We start from the raw sequence: 21,567 nt of genomic DNA, 5'->3' as shown, positions 1-21,567 counted from the left end.
TATTATGATCAAGACAAGCAACTCAGTGCTACCAAGCGTTGAGCCATATTGAATACTTACTTACTGACTTTTAAGGAACCCGGAGGTTCATTGCCACCCTCACATAAGCCCACCATTGGTCCCTATCCTGAGCAAGATTAATCCAGTCTCTCTCATATCCCACCTCCCTCAAATTCATTTTAATTTTATCTTCCAATCTACGTCTCGTTATCCCCAAAGGTCTTTTTCCCTCCAGCCTCCCAACTAACACACTATACGCATTTCTGGATTCGCCCATACGTGCTACATGCCTTGCCCCTCTCAAACGTCTGGATTAAATGTTCCTAATTATGTCAGGTGAAGAATACAATGCGTGCAGTTCTGTGTTCTGTAACTTTCTCCATTCTCCTGTAACTTCATCCCTCTTAGCCCCAAATATTTTTCTAAGCACCTTATTCTCAAACACCCTTAATCTATGTTCCTCTCTCAAAGTGAGAGTCCAAGTTTCACAACCATAAAGAACAACTGGTAATATAACTTTTATAAATTCTAACTTTCAGATTTTTGGACAGCAGACTGGATGATAAATTCTTCTCAACCGAATAATAGGCATTTCCCATATTCATTCTGTGTTTAATTTCCTCTCGAGTATCATTTATATTTGTTACTGTTGCTCCCAGAGCCGTATCGAATGAGGATAATAACTATTTTATGTATGGTATTCTCTATCTAGGATTCTATCCCCTCCTCATTAGAAATCTTAATTTGCACCCTCCATATAAGGGTTATTCTGATACATTTTATTTAAGTTCCCCATAAATAGAAATCGCATACAGTAGGCTATTACAAGAATATTCACTATAAGATCCCGAAATTAATGATTTGTACTTCCTCACTCTTGCTTAGCTGTCAGTTAATAGAGTAATGTTATGTACAGAACTGTTTCATATTTGTCGTATTTAGTTTGTGAATAGTTACAGAATCCTGTCAGTGATTAGTTTATTGTTCTGGAAGGTTCCATATTAGATTGATTTATTTCATATCATGTGTAAGTTCATTTCTGTTCATTGTTCTGATTTATTATTATTTATTTACTTTATTAATAATGTAAAGTCTACACCTGTGGAGTAGGCCTAATGGTTAGCCTGTCTGGCCGCAAAACCAGGTGGCCTGGGTTCGAATCTGGTCATGGGTATATACCCATTACAGTGTGAATACATACATACATGCATGCATGCATGCATGGCAAGTTACCTGGTTGAGGTTTTTTCCTGGGACCTCAACCCAATATGAGCAAATGTTGGGTAACTATCGGTGCTGGACTCCAGATTCATTTCACCAGCATTATCATCTTCATCTCATTCAGACACTAAATAACCTGAGATGTTGATACAGCGTCGTAAAATAACCTACTGAAAATAATGTAAACTTTCATATCTATTTATATTTCTTTATATTAATATACTGTAGATATTCATCCCAACGAGCAAATGCTGGGTAACTTTCGGTGCTGGACCCCAGACTCATTTCACTGGCATTATCACCTTCATTTCATTCAGACGCTAAATAACCTAGATGTTGATACAGCGTCGTAAAATAACCCAATAAAATAAAATATTCATCACTTACTTAAATCCAGCTTGGTTTATGTTTTTATTTCCACTGCGCAATATTTGATTTTCCCAAGCACCTTTAACACGGTAACAAAGTAGCCATGTTTCATTATCACCGATATGAAACATAGGACTGCTGGAGGGACTTTTCAGACACACCGATCGAAGATAAGCAAACCTTAATACAGCACGTTATGGCTGCAGCAGGTCATCCTGAAATCTTTCAAGGAGTGCATCAATCTTTGTTTCACTGCTGTTGCTTAACATTTTTGTTCGAATATTGTTATGTTTCTATATTAAATATATTTTTGTTCAATGCAGTAGGAAAGTCTATTTCATGACTAACAACCAACGCCTTATTACTTGCTAATGTGAGCAGGTTATCATTCCATTTGACCATTCACAACACATTACAAAATGGCGGCTTTGTACCTGACACCCACAGCAAAGCATCTCAGACCACTTGTTCCTATTTTTAAATGTTTAATTTTATGCCCACTTCCATCTCTGAAATTTCATGTACTTTTTTTTCCATACTCTGTAACTATATTTGAGCAATAAATTTATGAAAGTTAGTAACATTTTTAATCATCCTTTTAATTTTAATTAGTGTGCATTTCGTACGTGTATATGGGGATAATGGTGATTATTACTATAGAATGTTCATATTGTGAAAGGCATGTGCAGGCATAGTATGTGGATAATTTTTTGCCATCTATCCCATGAGTTATGCCGCAATATTCGTAATTGCTACGTTATTTACTTTAGAAATGAATCCCTTCTTACCTCTATTATGCATTTGGCGTTAATATCTAGTCCTGTTCTAGAATGCATTTTTAATATCACATGTCAGCAAGTAGTAATCAATATCTGGCTTGTTGTGTCCACACCTGTGGAGTAATGGTCAGCGCATCTGGCTGCGAAACCAGGTGGCCCGGGTTCGAATCCCAGTCGGGGCAAGTTACCTGGTTGAGGTTTTTTCCGGGGTTTTCCCTCAACCCAATATGAGCAAATGCTGGGTAACTTTCGGTACTGGACCCTGGACTCATTTCACCGGCATTATCACCATATCATTCAGACGCTAAATAACCTAGATGTTGATACAGCGTCGTAAAATAAAAAAAAATATCTGGCTTGTGAATCCAGAAAGCAGCTTGTAATGCTTGAAATCATCTTTTAACACACTGTATAATATAGCATAAATTTATTTCTCTCTTTCTGTAGAAAGATAATTTGCTGGATCTGCAATTGAATGGGATAAAAGAGGAATGCTTGGACCTCAGCTATGATATCGAATCAGGAACTTCAGTACTAGGCAATTTTCCTGTGATCAAGTGTGAAAATGAGGTGAGTGGAGCTCGTAGATTGCGTTAGCTGTTCATCTTCCAATGATTAGGTTGTACATTATTTTGTTATCACAGACATCATGTCTGTACAACTGTATTGTCAGTGCATTTTAGTACGGTGTATGATGAAGATTAAAATTTTAATTACACTATTAACCATTAATTTCTTTTTTTGCAGAGAAACGGAAAAGTTGAATTACCGTACTGTATGCTTTCAATGTTTAAATTAAAAGAAAAGATGTTTCAACACACTTATTATGGTTGGCTTGATACAAAATCCTGGTAAAAAGGATACAGTCAAATTGATAAAGAAATGTTAGCTTATTGTATTTTGAGTAACCACTATGCACAAGGAAAGAAAGTTCAAGTGCATACAGATCATGAACCGTTAGTGTCCCTAATGAATAAAAATGTTGCTGATATATTTTATGCTAGGTTTTAAAGAAAGTAAAGCTGCTAAAGTATGAACTTCAAATTATTTACTTGACAGGAAAGTTATTATACAGTATTTAGTCGCATAATTCCCCACCCCTTTTTTGTACAAATTTAGACGCGAAAAATCCAGGATGGGAGAATTACGCGAGAGCTACAAAATATCGACAATAATCTGGTCATAAATAACATCAAACAATTTACGTACTAGTCAGATCAATGTTTAATTTAAATAGCTACAAATATGAATAGGCTACAATTTCAGTAATTATGGACAATTTTTTGGCTTTTCTTTGTATGTCAGTTCCAATTCCTTTAGCCTGACCTTAACTAATCTCACATCATAACTTTGAACGTAAAATATTGAGAATTAATTTGTTGATTGCATAAAGAAAATAAACATAGATGTAGTTTACACTGCACTGCTGTCAACAGAAACCAAATCCAAATCATCATCCTTGTCAGAGGATAGACGTTTTATAGAAGGAATGAGTAAGACCTTGGGTTTTCCATGCTTATATTCCGATACTTGGAGTCATCACAAAAGACGCTCTTGAAGAGAAATGGAGTGTCCAATTTTGTTCAAAGTAAGAGAGAGAAATTACGCGAGTAAAATAAAATTCTGAATAACACGTCTTAAAAATCTTGGGGAGAGAGGAATTACTCGAGGGGGGGGGGGAAATTCCACTAGTAAATTTGGTACCGTAAAGCGGGGTGACTTTGAACGCCGAGGTGACTTTGAACAGTAATTTAGCGCCCTTCTAAATTAAATGCTGCACCTTATTGCGAAAAAACTGAACTAATTTATTGACAACTTAAACAGTTTTTTCGCAATTGGCTACAGCATTTAATTTAGAAAGGAGCTAAATTACTGTTCAAAGTTACCTCAGCGTTCAAAGTCACCCCACTTTACGGTAGCTGTTGTCAAGGTCATACATTAAAGATGATATAAATGTTGATACTAGTTTAATAGAATGATCAAAACGTGTTCAAATGACTACTTTCAGTAGAATGACAGAGTTCAAAAGAATAACAAAAATGATAAGATTTTGTAAAAAAAACTATTAGATTGTGAAATTTATGGATGGTTTAACTAAGAAAACATCCCTGATAATCTTAAATTCTATAACATATTTTACAGGATTGTTTGAGTGCTAAAGATGGTCTTATATTTGTTACTCATAAAATACTAGTACCACAGGAAATTGCTATATGAATCAATTGAAGGAATTAGTAAAACCAAGGCTAGAGCTAAACAAGTACTATATTGGCCAGTTATAATTATGTTGAACATGTAATTGCTAAGCATAGTATTTGTGAAAAGAACCTTTAACACCACACAAAGTACCCAAATTACCATTCGAAAAATTGGCAACAGTTATTTTTAAATCTAGAGGTAGAAGTTATTTGATTTTAATGGATTATTTATTTAAATAGATTAAGGTACTATCATTGAACAATAAAACTTCTGATGATACAATACACAAGCTTAAACTAATATTTTCCACTCATGATATAAGCCTATAAAAAATTGCAGTTTCAGATAATTATGCCGTATAATTGGTTAAAATGTTGAACAGTTTTCTCAGGAATATGATTTTGAGTTTATAAGTAGCAGTCCAGGATATCCTAAATGCAACGGTCTTGGTGAAAAGGCAGCGGGTAGACTGTAGATAAAGGATTACTGAAGGCAAGTAAGGATGAAAGTAAAGATACTCGTATTCTTACAGAAACATCCCAAAACTGGCTTAAGAGTTACCAGCAGAAATGTTCATGATTAGACATGACATGTTAGAACTAATATTTCAAAAAGCACTGAATTATTGAAACCTTAACTTAGATGTAAACAGTAGCCTATGCTAGTAGAACTCCAAAAGAAAAGTGTCACCATAATAAGTCTACAAGAGATAAACCTGAAGATACTTCGTAATGCTGTAATACTGAGGGTTAATACATGGGAACCAGCAGTAATTATTAGGGACCGGATTTTTATGTAATTACATATTATATTCCTTTTAACCTAACTGTATATAAATAACAAATCTTTGCGAATATTGTAATTTATTACCATTAATGTATTAAAATTTGATACTACATATTTTTACATATTTACCCCATATTACATATTATGGATTATTACATAAATCTACATATTTAGGGGTTTTATTCATTTTTACTTCTCTATAAGGAAAAAAAAACCTCTGCTGGGGAAGTTTACAATTTGAAATATACAGATTTAAAAAGCCTTTTTACCTACCCAAGAAAGGATATATTTCGGGACGAAACATAACATTCTTAGTTCCAGGAAGTAATACAGACACTCACCCCGTACCACCCACTGTAAATATGAATGAACAAAAGGCAACCTTTCTCATACAACTACCTTGCATTGTAAAAATCATTCAGAAAGTAGCATTGCCTTCATGTGGTGGAGTGGGACGAGGATGACATGATTTGTCTCGAACTATAATTGTTCTGCACACGTCTTAACAAGCCGTTCCCATGCAATTTGCAACCTTACCCACCCTCTTCCTAATCCTTTCAGGGAAAACCCGTCTCAAGTCTGGTATGAGCCGCAATAAAGTAGCAGACTTTTGAAAAGAAGCTGAAGTGAAGAAACAAACTGGAAAGATGTTGAAAGATTAAAATAAATAGCTTGACCTCTTTACTTTGAATTTAGTAGACCTATACGGAAATGGGATTTTTCGAGCAATTAGAAAGTATGGTTCTTGGCTGGAATAATCCTACCCTTCTGAATGAGACAGGAATGTCACTTTTCAAACAACAGTTTGTAAATGCCTATAGCTTGAAGTTTTAATAGGTACTTTGTTTCTTACAGGGAGCAGCTAAAATATATGTGTCCCACATCTCCTTTTATTTTCTCCTAATCCAGTAAAGCGAAACAGTGCTTGCAGTACTGTTGTCATTCATTTCACTCAGTTCTCTAATTTTAGTACTTACAGTATAAAGTGCAAGGGAGTTTATCTACTGCTTTTAACTAACTAAAATGGCCCCTGTATCTTCAACCCTAACGACAAAAATAAAATCATGGATTGCGATGGACGAAGCTTTCACTACAGAGAGAGAAATAGTAATGTGTCAAGTGTGCTGTAAAAATAGTAGGGTGATCTATAAAATCACAACTGGAGAATCTTACCTATCCTATATCTGCCAGATATTGATAATATTAAATATTTTCATGATTTTACATATTTTGGTACATATTCAGTTCATTTTTCTTACATAAATATGTACATATTTGACACCTTGATATTACATAAAAATCCGGTCCCTAGTAATTATAAATAAATTTAGTGCTCCAAGATCTTATGTAGTAAGAGATCAAAATAACAGAAAGTTAAGGAACTCTGTACATATGAAACAATCTTTAAAAAGTCCATAATTCAGTGACAGGATTGGTGATGATAACATCATAAACAATGATAGTGAACAAGGCGGAAAGACTGAATGTGTTAATCCAACTCGAGATGAATATGTAAACTGGAAGAATAACAATAATACTAGTCCAAAAATAATTACTAGATCGGGCCACATTGTAAAATTATAAGAACAAGGAAGTTGTGTATTAAATTATAATGTTGGTTCTCTTTTGTAAGAAGGGTGATGTAATAATAGTTGTTAAATTGCCGGTGAAGTAGCTGCACTTTGGAGGCCATGGTGTGAGTTCACCTGAGCTGTAAATGTATACTGTAATAATTAAAGTGTTTATTCTGTTTCACATGCATTTTAATATGTTAAAAATGTTATGTTTTATTTAACAATGCTCGTAACTGCCAAGGTTATATCAGCATCGCCGGTATGCCGGAATTTTTGTCCCGCAGGAGTTCTTTTATATTGCAGTAAATCTACAGACATGAGCCTGTCGTATTTAAGCATACTTAAATATCATCGACCTGGCCCGGGATTGAACCCCAATCTCGGGCATAGAAGGCCAGCGCTATACTAACCAAGCCAACCAGGGTGACTGCATTTTAATAACAGTAATACTTACATAAATATAGGATATAATAACGCTACATCTTCATGATGTATTTATATTCTGCAGGAAGGGAATTTAATACATCTGTATGAGAGTGGGATAAATGCTGAATGCTGTGATCTTACCTCAGAGATAAAAGTTGAAGAAACTTCAGTGTCAACCAGTTTTCCTGTTATGAAGTACGAAGTTCAGGTGAGTGGAGTTAACTGGCTCTGCTGTTCTTCTTCCACTGATATCTATCTTGTAAACCATTCATCATAGAAGCCTTCTGTGTACAGCTGTACTCATTTGTATCATCTCATATGATATGATAGAGCCATTATCAGTTAATTATGTCATTGTTCCTAAATAGCTACATTTGGACAACATTTTTATTTTTAATATGAAAGAATTCAGTTTGATTTCCTACTATTACAACAGGCAAGGGACAAGCTCCTTTGATATAATGGGTGTATGTGTTGTATCTGGTCACTTTTAATTTAACAATTTTTTGTCTCTGGATCCAAAACAATGTATGATTTCTTATTAATGCAAGAAAGTCTTGCCTATACTGTATCACTTTTTTTCTCTCTATTATTTAACTATTGACATGTTACTAAAGTGACGTATAAAGAAAATTACCTTGCTGGTAATTCTACAGAAGAACTAGACCAAAGGAGGCATCATTTTTCCTTTAACAATTGCGTATTAGAAATAGTAAGCACGTGGTTTTACTTTCCAACACCCAATAGCTACTTTCTACACAATAACTTAACATTAGTCACCTGTTTTGTGCAATAATGAATGAATGTATCACCACCATATTGACGCATGCTGATGAGATAATATGTAATTTAGGTACTGGTACTTAAGTTTGTTTGAGGTGTGAAAGTGCAAATTTGTGGACAGTGGCTGTTTTGGGGCCTGGACCACACTAGCAAAAAAGCATTTTTAGTGCCAGTGGAGATAGAGAGTATTGTCGAAGGAGATCGGATTTCGATATAATTGGCAATAGTGTTTTATAATTCGTTGGTGAATCTGTTTGCTCGTGGTCTGTTTTTTTTTTCGTTGTTGGTAACTCTATAGCATCTATTAGATGCTTTATGGTTGTGCTAACAGATGGAGTTACTTGTCAACAATGTGACGCTGAAACGTGTGTTCAGGTTACTGCCCAGCGACAGATGATGTCTGTTGTTGACAGTATGGCGGCAGTATATCTATTCATTATCATGTAGAATAGTGAATAATTCTAGGTTATTCAATGGAAAGTATTGGGTGCTGGAAAATAAAACCACCTGCATACTGGTATGCAATTATTAAAACGAAATGACCTCTCCTTTGGTCTAGTTCTTTTATAGGATTATCATTTTTATTAGTTAGAGATAAGTTATGTTGTAGCTTAGAACATTTTAGAGTATGTAGTTATCAAATTAAATTTTGGAATGGAAAACCAAACATTATATGTGTAGTCATAATCTGGTGTGAGTAATTGGGGATATATCTAGGAAGTGATATAAATCTACTAGTAAGACATGGGGGAGCTCTTGTGTTTATTTTCTATAAATTTAGAGCTTTCAGTAATATTAGGTGTAGTTATTTTAAGGTTAAAATCGCTGAAGTTAATCCAACAATTTTTTATATTTGGTTTCGGAGAAAATCATCATATTAACACTTCCAGCCATGTAACATCACATTATTTCAAATCAAGTTTACTACCTTTATGGGAACATTTTTATTGTCATTATGTTTCGATGTGTAATTAAGTATTTGTGATATTAGATTTATTGAAAGTTGTCACATCATGGTTAATTAGCATCGATGGAATTGGTGATAGTGAGATGATATTTGACATGATGAGGCAAATGATTCGCCATGGTATTACTTGACGTTCTTCTGACATTTGGAAATATAACATCAGTTTAAGCAAGATTTTGTCTTTTTGTGGTACATTTCTCTTCTCACCTTGAGTTTATATACCACAAGTGGTGTCCTTCTTGCAACTTCTGCGTTTTCTCCATTTATATTTGTTATTCTTTCTTCTCAGTATGTAGAGTGAAACTTCATTTATATGCTTTATGGGATTTGAAGAAAAAAAACGGTATGTCAAATGGCATTTAATAATATTTACTTATAATGCAGTGGGACTTGACAGTTTGTCATTGCCTATGAATACAGATTACCGAGGTCAAGAAAGCATGGGAGTCTACATCCATGCCCTCAAATGTCTTCGTGGCATGTGAAGGGGCTACCTTTACCTTATAAACACAGATAAATCATCAGAAATACAACAAAAATCAGTTAATAGAGTTTTGCCCTTGCATAGTAAAGTGAAGCACCTGGTACTGTGATGTGGTGTTTGTCCATGTTGATGTTTGTATTGCAAAGTGGGCAGTGGGGCCTCCGATAAATTCCAAATCGGAAGAGATGAGCTGCAAGGCAGTAATGTCCTGTACCGGTATTCAAGCGAAAGTATGCAACAGCTATTTCCTGGGATCATCTGGTGTGGTATGAACTATGTTTATTCACTGTATTCGGGTTTCTAGTTTATACTTGAAATCATCCTTTACTGGTTCTTTGATATAGAGAGCTGGTAGAATTGTTTTTGGTTGCCGTAGACTCATTGCTCCTCGTTTTTCCAGTAGATCAGTAATTTCATTCCCACTGGTCTCACAGTGTGACAGTATCCATTGCAGTATTATTGTTCTATGTTGGTGAATAGCTTTGATTAGTTTTTTGCATTCCAGTACTTCCCTGTTTTGAATAGTTTGACAGGATGTTATAGCTGGCTTTGGAATTAGAATTACTATGTGATTATTGATTTTTATTTGCGAGAGTGCAGTATGCATTGCTTTAATTTCACCATCGAAAGCAGTTTTGTTTTGACAATGTGGGGTATAATGAGAGAAGAGTGTACAAGGAATTCCAGCACCTGCTGGGCCATTGGAGCTGAGCTTAGACCCATCAATATAGAGAGTGAGAAGTAATTAAACTGACAAACTCCGGGAGGTTGTATGGTACACCAAAACAAACGGTTTTCTCTAATGTCATATTTTCCTCTGAGGCTTTATTAAACTGGCAGAAGACTTACGCTTTCTTCAGTTCATAACAACTCTACAAATTCACATTTTGTTGTACGTCTTGACCCAGTGCAGTGCTTTATTAAACCAGTCTGGTGGTGCGGATATTTGCTGCAGAAGGGGAAATAAACGATCATCCTGAAGTCTTTCACTGCATTAGACAATCCATGTCCCTCCTATGTAGCCTTTGTGTACAGGTCAGTGGAAGTATTTTTGAACATCTTTTGCAGTAATTTGGTATGTAAATGTTTTCGAACATCTTTTGCTGTGATTTTGATGTGTAAATGTTTTATAAGAGACTTAAGCAATAAAGCATGGCAATGGTTTGTGTTACATTAAGCAGTGGCGATTCCTCTATGAAGGATATGAGGATGATCCTACAGTTTAATTTCGTGCCTCTGAGGATAGAAAACATTTTAATTACAGATTTTGATTTTCAATTCGTCCCGACGTAATAATTTCCTGTAAGCTTCCACTTTCTGTCGTGAGTTGTCGCCACTGCACAGCTCAGAAATAATTTCCGAGGAACCGTCCAAATATCTTACAGCAAGCGGTTTTTATAGCAGTGAAGTTAGTGGACAGGGGAGAGTGCGCAGGGAGGGGTATGGCTTGAGTTTAACCGTGTTTGAGGATATGACCGCATATCATAATACTACGACCCTTCTTTTTGGGTGATGGAAACTCTCAGAGACTACAATAAGAATTTTCAAGTACCCTTGTAGCCTTCTTAAATGCAGTTCATTGGTCATTTTAAAAGACTAGAATAAACGAAATAATAAATAATTTAAAATGAAATAATTTAATATAAAAAAATAAAATGAATAAAAAACAAAATTACATAAAAATAAATAAAATAAGCTATAATAAATACAAGAATTAACAGGACTTTCAGATGACAGGATAGCCGAAAGAATATCTGAAGTTGTACTTGATCTTTTAACTGTAGCAAGAAATTAATTGCACAAACGTACGATGGAGCATCGGTAAAAATCGAGCAGTACAATGGCTTAGGAGCCATCTTCGTAACTAAAAAGGGGAGGAGAATCGAACTTCACTACAAATAAATTGCCAGTTCCAGAATGGTGAGTCAAAGACTAACATATGCCTACTTATATTGATTTTGCATGCTCTGTTATTATTATTATTATTATTATTAATATTATATTATTATTAATATTAGTTTCTGTCTTGATCATCAGTCGTCAATTCATATCCTACATACAAAAAATATCACGAGTCGCCACTGACATTAAGATCTGGTGTCCTCACGAAATAGTGCCTCACAGCACAATATGACATTAAATAAAAGTGTTTGTATTGGTGTGTCATACAACCTCTCAGAATTTGTCGGTTTAATTACTTTCCACCCTGTATATATGTATGAAGCCATTAAGTGCAAGGGAATTTTAGTTCTTCATCTAAGTATTCAGGGTTTGTGTTTGCTTTCATTAATTCACCATGTAGGTCTGTCAGATCTAGATACTATTTAAGAATGTAGAGGTCTAATGGGTTTCCTTGTATAAGCAGTTTTTCTGGCTTGTTTGGTATATCCTATTTCTTTCTGATTTCTAATAATTTTTTAAAATAAATCTCTGTTGTGTGTTCAGAAGTATTTTCATCTTTTGCATTAGTATATAGTTTAACCTTTGTGGTTAACACAACATTTTTCCAACTTTATTCTACTTTACCATTAGCCAGTGGACTTCAGCATCAGATGTTCGTAGTGTAGTTAAATCTTGTCTAGGCCTATGCAATTTTTGGTACACAAAGTTGGTGTTGTGTTTAGCAGTCATCATTATTGACTTGATGTATTAGAGATACATTCCTATGTATGGTCTCCACGTTTTATTAATACCCAGCTGGCATCGAAGATGATACTTTCCTTTGACGAGATGAGATAAGAGTTTGTTGATTGATTAGACCTTCTCAGATGCTGCTCCAGTCACAAGAAGTACAGTAGTAACATAAGACTACCAATGATGCATTAACATTTTAAATTGACGTGCCTATATCAACTCCATGTGGAGTTGTTGTTGTTGTTGTTTTCTAATGCCAGGTGTTTGACAATAAAGTCATTTGACCTCTTGCACTCTAATATTTTTCAGAGATATTATCATGGTCAGCCACTGAAACAAAGATTTTGAGGTGTTCCGAATCCATTTCTATTGGGGGACTATTTTACCTCCGGATAATTTTACCTTAATGGTACTCATTTCATATTGGAGTGAAAATGGCAAGTTGTAGCCGATTTAAGTGAACACCATATTTCAACGTTTTGGTGGCTACTTCATTCACACACAACCCCCAGAATGTCTGGAGGACCACACCTGCTGTTGGTCGACGGGTCCATTGGACCTAGCTGGGAGATCTTGTTGATCACCAGCTTTCCCTCCTTAAGCCACTGGAGGACGATTTTAGTGCCATAGCAGGTCAGCACTAGGAACAGAAAAGTAGAAAGCGGAGGAAGGAAAGTGAAATGAATCCCTAGGCCTCGAATGCTCTAATGCCGTCGGGGTCGAAGGAAGTAAGAGTTCAGTCAGAGGACTGGATAGGAAAGGGTAAAGAGGAATTAGGTATTAGATAGAGGAAAATTATACCAAATTCAGTCATTAACTCATCAAGCTGACCAGTGCTAATTGATGAGTAGCCCCTCCCTTTAGTTCAGCTCGTAAAATTAAGCTTACTAACAGCTGCACCACGGGAAGGTAGGGATGGGACATTGGGTATTTGTCCAGGTTGGTTCCTTAAAGCCTTCAATGGGAAGGATTGTTCTTCTCCTGGCTATGAAGGTTAAATGTGCAAACTTTGACACAAATCAGTCAAAGCATGTAGATTTGTATAGAGAACATACATACATACACATTCACTTTTATATATTAGATATCAGAAAAAAAGGTCGAATGTTTTAAAGAAAAATTGTGCGAGTTTTGTCATTCCTCTTTCAAAATTGTGAAAATAGATAGCAAGACTGATCATTGCGAGCTACATCATCCTATTTTTAATACAGAGTGATACCGATCCTTCTACTTTTTTTTCAATATACATAGTGACACGGAATCATGGATCTGTGGCCTGAAACAGGATCATTAAAACAATCAACACCCAGGTGTGCCACTACAACTTCAACTATCCCTAAACAAGTATGTGGGTCTGATGAAGGCGAAATGGAAACAACAGGTTTACAAAATAGCTGATCAACGTCTGAAAATGTGAAGGAGCCAACATCCAAATCACAACATGAACCTGTAATTAAAAAATGTAAATATAAAGAGAGTTACTTAGCCTTGGGATTCATAGATGCTGAAAATTGCCCTCAGAGTGTAATATGTGGCAGAATTTTACTCCATGTGGAGTATGAAACACTGTTGCAGTATCTCGAGTTTATTGACGAGAGTTGAAATAAATATACCACCATAAATATGTAATTGTAACTAGGAACGAACCTTACAGCGGAAACGTGACAATAACACTGACATTGCACATTTTGATGCATGCAAAAAAGATATATCAGAAAACAAAAGCTTTCAACTAGGTATTAAATGAACGTGCCGACTACTATAACAAAACATGTAGCTGTGGCTGCAGCTGATCTGCAAATTTTGACACAGTGGTCCTAGATGGAGACACGTGAAGCCAGTTGACAAGGGTCGAAGTACTTCTGAATAGATAACTTATTGCCATGAAAGTCGCACCTTTTAGCTCCTTGCTATTTCCTTTTTGTTCCAATAAGATGATTATAATTATGTTGCTGGTGATTATGATGATGATGAATATGATTATGCTTGTGGCAGTGGTGATAACTACAGTAATAATATGGAATAATAATTAAAAAGAAGTTAACCATGAATATCTACTAAAAATTCTACCTAATGTAAGTAGATTTTCAATTTTAGTCTCCAGTATGGAGACTTGATCTTGTTGTTGTTCAGTTAATGGTACGAAATTTCTTTTTTATTTAATCTCATTTTTTCAGGAAGAGTCATGTGTCGTGAACACATTGAATGAGGAGCTGATGCTGAAAGTAATGTCCCTAGCGGATGAGGAAGTATTGACTGGGAGGTGAGTGTATTGTGCGCGTTTCACTTCGTCCTTTTATTCCTTCAGTTAGATGAAGAGGTTACAAGGATAGAAAATATAATTTTTCATTTTTCTTACATTCATTTAATATGAACTTTTAGCTTTATATCTGTGAAAGAAAGTTTAAATTGTCTATAAAATTGACCAAGGTACGCATAAAAATGGCCTGCCATGTATTGACTTTAGTGCCACCTTTTTAAGTTTGTCACTTGTTTACTCAAAGCTACATTTTTCTAACTTCAATCCATAATAACTTGGTCAATTATTAAGATAGCTCCACCAAATTTTGCATCCTTGTTTCTTTGGATATCATCATTCTCATAGCGTCATTAGTTAGAAAGAAAAAATTAATGATTTTTCGTTACATATTAGGGGAAAAAATATGACTTTTTCTAATGGGGCTACATGGAAGTTGGTACATCATCCTTTTGTTAAGTATATTAGCTACAAGTTAAAAAAAAAATACCAAACATATTTAAAAGTGGAAGAGTTGTGGAAGATTAATTTCTTTAGGGCACTTTGTGCATTTAAAAAAAGTTAATAGTAACTTTTACTCAGATATGAATATGAGATCTTGATAAGAAAAGAACAAACGTAATCCAAAATTGTAATTCTTGCATCATTTTTATGGTAAAATTCAGATAACATTCTTCTCATTTCCGTAAACAACAAATAATTCACTAGTTACCCGAAAGCTCACTTGCCAGGCTGTAGTACCGAGAGATAGTAGCATTGCTGGTCCTTATATTTGACTCTGAATTTCTTCGTTTCTTTTCAGGCATGCACAAGCTTTTCACTTTTCAGGCATGCACAAGCTTTTCACTTCCAGTTTGAATGAACTGTAATATTCTGCTTTAATTGTCACTGTATTTGGCAGCTTGTTTCGTGGCTTCACTTGCAGAAATTTCTGACATGTCGAGCACTTTTATTACAGATTTAACAACTTATCAGTATCTTAGCTGTCATTTCGAATATCAGTTATTTTTAGAAACTTAATTTGGTAATTCTCTATAGCACTCTGAAAAGAAAATGTCTAGGTATAAATCTTAAAATAATAGTAATCGAGTTGGAACGAAAATATAATATTGTTGCATTGAATTTACAAAGTGACTGAGTGCCACAATTTTATAAATTGAGATTTCGTATCACATAAATGTATAATATTTCGCAGTAACTTTGATGAATTGCAATTTACAGTTTGTTTTGGCTATTTGTTATAACGTTACTGAAAAAGACTCTTCTAATCTTATAGAGTTGTTGTACAAGATTTTATAGACTCATCTTATCATTATACCTCTTTCAATTAGATACAGGTCTGGCGATAGAAGAATGACTACCTCATCAAGTTCATATATACTAATAAACAATGAACAATCAATCACAAAAAGGAGATGCAAAAGTTCAGGCATTGAACAACAAGAATGGAAAAGGTTAAAGACTAACAGGAAATCTTGTTGTACAAGAGAACGTATAGTTCTTGCAAAGAGTCCTGCATCAGCTGAGGTAAGTTAAAGATAGTTTATTTAAACTTTCACAATATTGGTGTTATTGTAGCAGTTACAGCTCTAGTTAGAATGTTGTTTAAATTTTTCAGAGATTTTGTCACTGCAGATACCATTGTGGTGAACTTAGTGAAAACTCAAAACTGGAACTGTTCGAAAATTTTGACATGGGAAATTGCGAGAATCAGGGTACTTATCTTATGGGACTCATTCATTTGGGTCCAGTTCGGCGTCGTCGGAATGGCAATTACAATGATCCCTCTGAAAGCCGCCGTCAAAGTACTGTCTCATATAATGTTCCTAACGAGAAAGGTGAACTGATACAGGTATTTATCTATTTTGTTAGATCAGTTGTATTTCCTGAGTACTGGGTCCGTGTTTGAGATGTATTTTAAGATTATACTAATCATATAGATACATTAAAACGTCTTGATTATCAATTGTTTGCAGGTTTGTAAGAATACATTCATGAATATTTTTGCTGTAACTAAGAAACGAATAGAAACTATCATACGAAAGAAGAAAATGGGCCACATTACTTTCAAAGATGAACGAAAGTCACATAAAAAAGCAAAATTTACAGATGATGATAGAAAACGTGTAAGACAGCATATTAACTCAATACTGAGAGATGAAAGTCACTTTAGGAAAACAAAGGCGAGCAAGAATTTGGTAAACACAAGTCTGAATGTGCATCAGCTTTGTATGGCATTTAATGAGAAATTTAAAGACAGTCTGGTAAGTTACAAGTTTTATAGAAGGGTTTTTCGGGAGGAATTTCCAAACCTACGTTCTTAGTACCAAGAACTACTATATGCAAGACCTGTGATACGTATCATCCAGCTGTGCTATTCCAGAGCCATAGGAGCCACACTACAAAGGCATCTTTTTATTTTCATATTTGAGAAGTTAAAAGGTGAATGTAAGAACTGAAATGGAACTACCATCCTACCAATGGCCAAACAGCAATATCTATACTATTGTCATGGATATGCAACAATTATTGCTTTTTTCAATATTAATATTGTAGCCTCTTTCATTTAGGCACAGGTCAGAATTCCGATGCCAGTCAAGATCCTGTTAGTATTACGGGAATTTCCTACATGTGTTTATGAAATGAGGCACTTGCTGGCAGAGGTGATAGTGAAATTATAACTTGCCTACTAAGTCCTGTGGATGCAGACTTTACTGGAGAGTTCAAACTTCGCATCTGGAGTGATTATTATACTGCATGCAATAAAGTTAGAATGATAATTTTTCGTTTCTTAGTTATCTCTCCAGGTATTTTTAAATCGGTGGAACAGAAATTTCATATAATTGAGTAGAGCTGTCTTCAATACGAAGAACTTTTTCTAATACTAAAGAAAATGATATCCATGGCAAGAGTTACAAAGCCGTTTAAAGCGGTAGAGATGTATTAAGAAAGTTTTTCAGTTCAGACTTCTGCAGAATAGAATCTCACATTAGTCTTAAAAAGAGGCAAGAATGTTTGACATTACAATATATATATATATAAATTTATTTTTTTTTTTAAATATGTGCCACGATTGAATACATAGAAGGGGAGCTTAAAAATATTACAGACAGCTGTTTATGAAGTTTAGGGAAGTAGTGTTCCAGTACATGGTCATTTCAAGAAATAGCTAATAATCATTAAAATTATTATATTTGTTGTGCTTATTGCCTTCTTCATTTGTAAAATGTTATTTTATTATATACATTTAAATATAATAAAATTGATTACCCTCAACTGGGGTGACTTTTTCTCATTTTCAGCACCTTCGTCCTTTAAAACTTTTTTATTGAGTGAAAAGTATTGTTGTAAATTTCTAGATTATTATCCTCAAACTGTTCAGTGTCTAATGAATAATTTAAAGCCATTTTTCAAAGTTTTTTAAATTTCGTATGTCCACATATTTTTTTCGCAAGTAAAGGGGAGGGGACAATCTCACCTCGATCTGGAGTGACTTTGTCTCGAATCTCAAAAACCATTGAATAAGCCTTTACAGGAAATAGTGAGACAATGTGACCCCTATATTATCAACAGTAATCTCACTAGAGGTTTTGATTTATCTAGAGAAAATCAAAACTCGAGTGGGATTTAATTGACTATTACACAATTAGAAGAAAGTACATAAACCTGAGACACTGACATCTAAATTCTAAATTTCTTCCGACTGAGCTACGAGGGCACAAGTAAAGAAGCATATGCCGAAATATTGGCCCAATCCCTTTCCAAGGCGTCCTGATGATCCTGATGGGATGCCGAGGCTGAGAACTGAAAAGACTAGACTAGTTGATTGCATGCCCACTCGACTGCAAGATGTGATCGAGATAGGAAGAAGGTGAACTAAATATTGAATATTGAAATATTGAATTGTGACTTTTTGTTTTGTTTTTGAACTTTTAGTTGTTTCAATTTTCTAAGGCAGACGCCAGTAAGTTTGTTTTGTTTATGCCACGAAATATGTATTTTTTTGAGAATATAATTTTTCTTTCTTTCCATTTGCAGGCATAATATCATAATAAATAATGATAAAGTCATGGCATAATACATTCATGAACCTGATGCTAATTACTAAAACAGTTATAAAAGAGACAAGGACAATTATATTTTCTCTCTCTTAAAAACAAAAAAAACACTAGGATGTGTTTGTACTCACGAACTCACGAATACCAGCCCAAAATGCTACCATTACGCTATAACAGTAATATGGAGAATACTTGAATTATAACTGTAGATATCAGGCAATGTGGTCCAGCAACATGTAACATCACCTATCTCCGAATTGTAGCGGAGTTTCTCGAAGGGAATCTTGTTTCTAGAGAACGGCTATACGGCGGTGGTGGTGGTGGTGGTGGTGGTGGTGGTGGCGGTGGCGGTGGGGGTGGTGGTGGTGGTAAGCTTACAGACGATGTATCCTCTACAACTGATTATACAAATTTATTTTCCATTTTCAAGTTTTCTGTAGCAGTGACTTCGAAATCACCATTCTCATCCTTCGGAGCAATAATCCTGCCAACATAAAAAAGTCGACCTGGTTGGCGAGTTGGTATAGCGCTGGTCTTCTATGCCCAAGGTTGCGGGTTCGATCCCGGGCCAGGTCGATGGCATTTAAGTGTGCTTAAATGCAACAGGCTCATGTCAATAGATTTATTGGCATGTAAAAGAACTCCCGCGGGATAAAATTCCAGCACATCCGGCGACGCTGATATAACCTCTGCAGTTGCGAGCGTCGTTAAATAAAACATAACATAAAAAAAATGTTTTTCTTGTCATGAAAAGGGACTAACACATAATCCCCATCCTGAGGCTCTCTGTCTAATTCCTCGAAACCACTAGGACCTGGAACTGTCATCGAATCCATATCAACACTTTCATCATAAACATTGTCCATTGTTTGCTCGTCGCTTTCTGGCTTCCTGTTTGTTATTTTCTTCCTTCTAAATGGTTACTTTTTTATAACCATTTTGCTTTTAATTTGGTTCGAAACTCTTCTAAAAATTTTTGGTTGCAGTGTCTGCTGCAGTGCAGCTTTTCTCTTTCTTCCGTTTCTTCTGTATCTTTACGTATCTGTGAAAACAGAAATAAGTTATTGTTATAAATGTTTAAAATAATAAGTTTGATAAAGGATGTTGTAACCCTATAGTTTATAGGTCTACTGACCCAAGCAAAGTTTGAAATGAAACTTCAGCAGACGCTGCTGCTTTTCGAATACTCATGCCCTCCATACATAATTTTACTGCATGTTTCATCATGTCTGATGTAAAACTGCCCTTGTCAGTCTTCCTTTGTGTATTTCTGACCATTCTATAATTATAAAAGCTATGTTTTATTGTCACAATTATTACTATTATCAATGTATTTTAATAATTAAACAATATTTTACAATATTTATTAATGACAGACATTGTCTGATTATACCCCATTGTGGGTGTCTGATTGTGCACATAATCTCATCATTTTGATTTGGCACTGCCATGTGGATACTCTGCTCAGATTCTGATCAATGTGTAAGTGTAGCTTAAGAACAGCTTTATAAAGTGTGCTATATTTAATTATTTAAAAATATATACACATAAAAAGAAACAACAGTATACTGGAAGGAAATTTTTTTCAAAATCTTACCTGAAATATATAAAATTCCTTCAACTCACGAGGCACAAACAAAGCAGTCTTGCAATCAACAACTCACAGCTTAGTATGAGTTCAACTTCTTGTCACTAGATGTACAACTATTCCATCTTGCGAAAAAGTCACTGTCTTATTGTGCCCCCTCCTCCCCTAGGCATTACCGGTATCACAATCAAAGCCATCTTTTGAGTCACAAATCAATGAAGCAATTGAACATTGGTACATGTTAAGCGATTGTTAGCTGTTCTTGCAGCTTTACATAATAATTATTCGAAGGCTTAGTGTGAAACTAACGTACAAAAAATGGCATTTTTAGGTCTTTACACCAGTTGATAAGAATTTGTTCTTCTACTTGGTCACAAAAATCGTAACTCAGTTCCGAACAGCCATGTAATAACACAATTCTTAACTACAAAACATGGTATAATTAATGTAGTATTTCCTATTAAGAATTTTTTTGTGAATAAAACATCGATTGTAGTTAAATTAGTTTCACATTAAGCCCTCAAATTGTTTCATTATAAAATAATTTTATTCTGAAGATCAGGAAGATAAGAAGATGCCACTAATGATAGACTATGAAAGAGACATATTATCCTGCTGACAGTTGGCAGAGTTATTCCATGCATGTCTGTAGAAACTACTTAAAATTTATCTGAAATCAATATGCAGAAAACATTATTATGATGACTGCAAGGATTATAAATTAACTGCATATCCAACGATACGAGGGGGGACCCAAAAATAACCGGAATGTTTTTTTTTTCTTTTTTTTTTTTTTGCATTTTTATTGAACTCTACATTCACAGTACTTTAGTGCCCTTCAAAGTATTGTCCATGTGCATTAATGCATTTGTCCCGGGATCATTCCACAATAAGTGATCACTTTGCAGTGAAAAAAAAAAATTCATCTTATAGTTTCTTGTTATATGTCACTTGAAAGTTTATTTCATGTAGTTTGAAGATATGTGAATCATAACAACTGTTTCCTTTCGGTTCACCACTATTTTCATGATTATACTTGTGGCAGTCAGCAATTTCACGTTAATCACAGGACATACTTTATATTTTTTCAGGTGTTTATTGGTTTTCAAATTCACAAGTAATATAATTTGGCATAATGACTGTAGGCTATAGAATAATATAAAATGTATTCAAACCTGCACACACTATTAGAAATTATCTTTTATGTTTGCCAATAGCCATGGTGTCCTGTAACTAACATTTTAAAATTTTAACTTTGCATCTGGCAACCCTGGAGTTACCTATGGTGACAGTATTGCATTCAATGATAGGCTTTCAACATGGCTGGTTGGTGCTGAATTGGTATTCAGATATGATTAAATTTATAAATATGAAATCATTTTGAAAATTCATGCAGTAGGTTGTTAGTCACAGGACATTTTGTTAGTCACAGGATATTTTAT

At 34.8% G+C, this 21,567-nt stretch overlaps 2 protein-coding genes and 1 long non-coding RNA gene across 6 annotated transcripts in view; 2 read left to right on the top strand and 1 right to left on the bottom strand.

Annotated features, from left to right (window-relative positions):
• Window positions 1-17,755, top strand: part of LOC138710233 (uncharacterized) — a 28,488-nt gene extending 10,733 nt beyond the window's left edge. For all 4 annotated transcript variants that reach the window (XM_069840916.1, XM_069840914.1, XM_069840913.1 and 1 more), the window contains exons 3-8: window positions 2,817-2,939; window positions 7,437-7,562; window positions 14,400-14,485; window positions 15,811-16,006; window positions 16,098-16,331; window positions 16,456-17,755. In XM_069840916.1, coding sequence (XP_069697017.1) covers window positions 2,817-2,939; window positions 7,437-7,562; window positions 14,400-14,485; window positions 15,811-16,006; window positions 16,098-16,331; window positions 16,456-16,803 — 1,113 coding nt within the window. In that variant the 3' untranslated portion in view covers window positions 16,804-17,755. The remainder of the gene's footprint in view (window positions 1-2,816; window positions 2,940-7,436; window positions 7,563-14,399; window positions 14,486-15,810; window positions 16,007-16,097; window positions 16,332-16,455) is intronic.
• A 614-nt stretch (window positions 17,756-18,369) lies between these two features.
• On the bottom strand, window positions 18,370-19,952 carry LOC138710236 (uncharacterized). The gene is made up of 2 exons (XR_011335188.1): window positions 19,673-19,952; window positions 18,370-19,579 (listed from the first exon to the last, which is right to left on the bottom strand). It is a non-coding gene; the product is annotated as an uncharacterized lncRNA (long non-coding RNA).
• A 60-nt stretch (window positions 19,953-20,012) lies between these two features.
• Window positions 20,013-21,567, top strand: part of LOC138710231 (zinc finger protein 69 homolog) — a 79,793-nt gene continuing 78,238 nt past the window's right edge. The window contains exon 1 of the transcript XR_011335186.1: window positions 20,013-20,207. The gene's annotated coding sequence lies outside the window, so the exon portion shown is untranslated. The remainder of the gene's footprint in view (window positions 20,208-21,567) is intronic.

The sequence above is a fragment of the Periplaneta americana genome, chromosome 12, assembly GCF_040183065.1.
Source record: "Periplaneta americana isolate PAMFEO1 chromosome 12, P.americana_PAMFEO1_priV1, whole genome shotgun sequence".
NCBI classification, from domain to species: domain Eukaryota; kingdom Metazoa; phylum Arthropoda; class Insecta; order Blattodea; family Blattidae; genus Periplaneta; species Periplaneta americana.
Note: the sequence above shows the minus strand (reverse complement) of the source record. Positions and strands in the feature narration are given on the sequence as shown.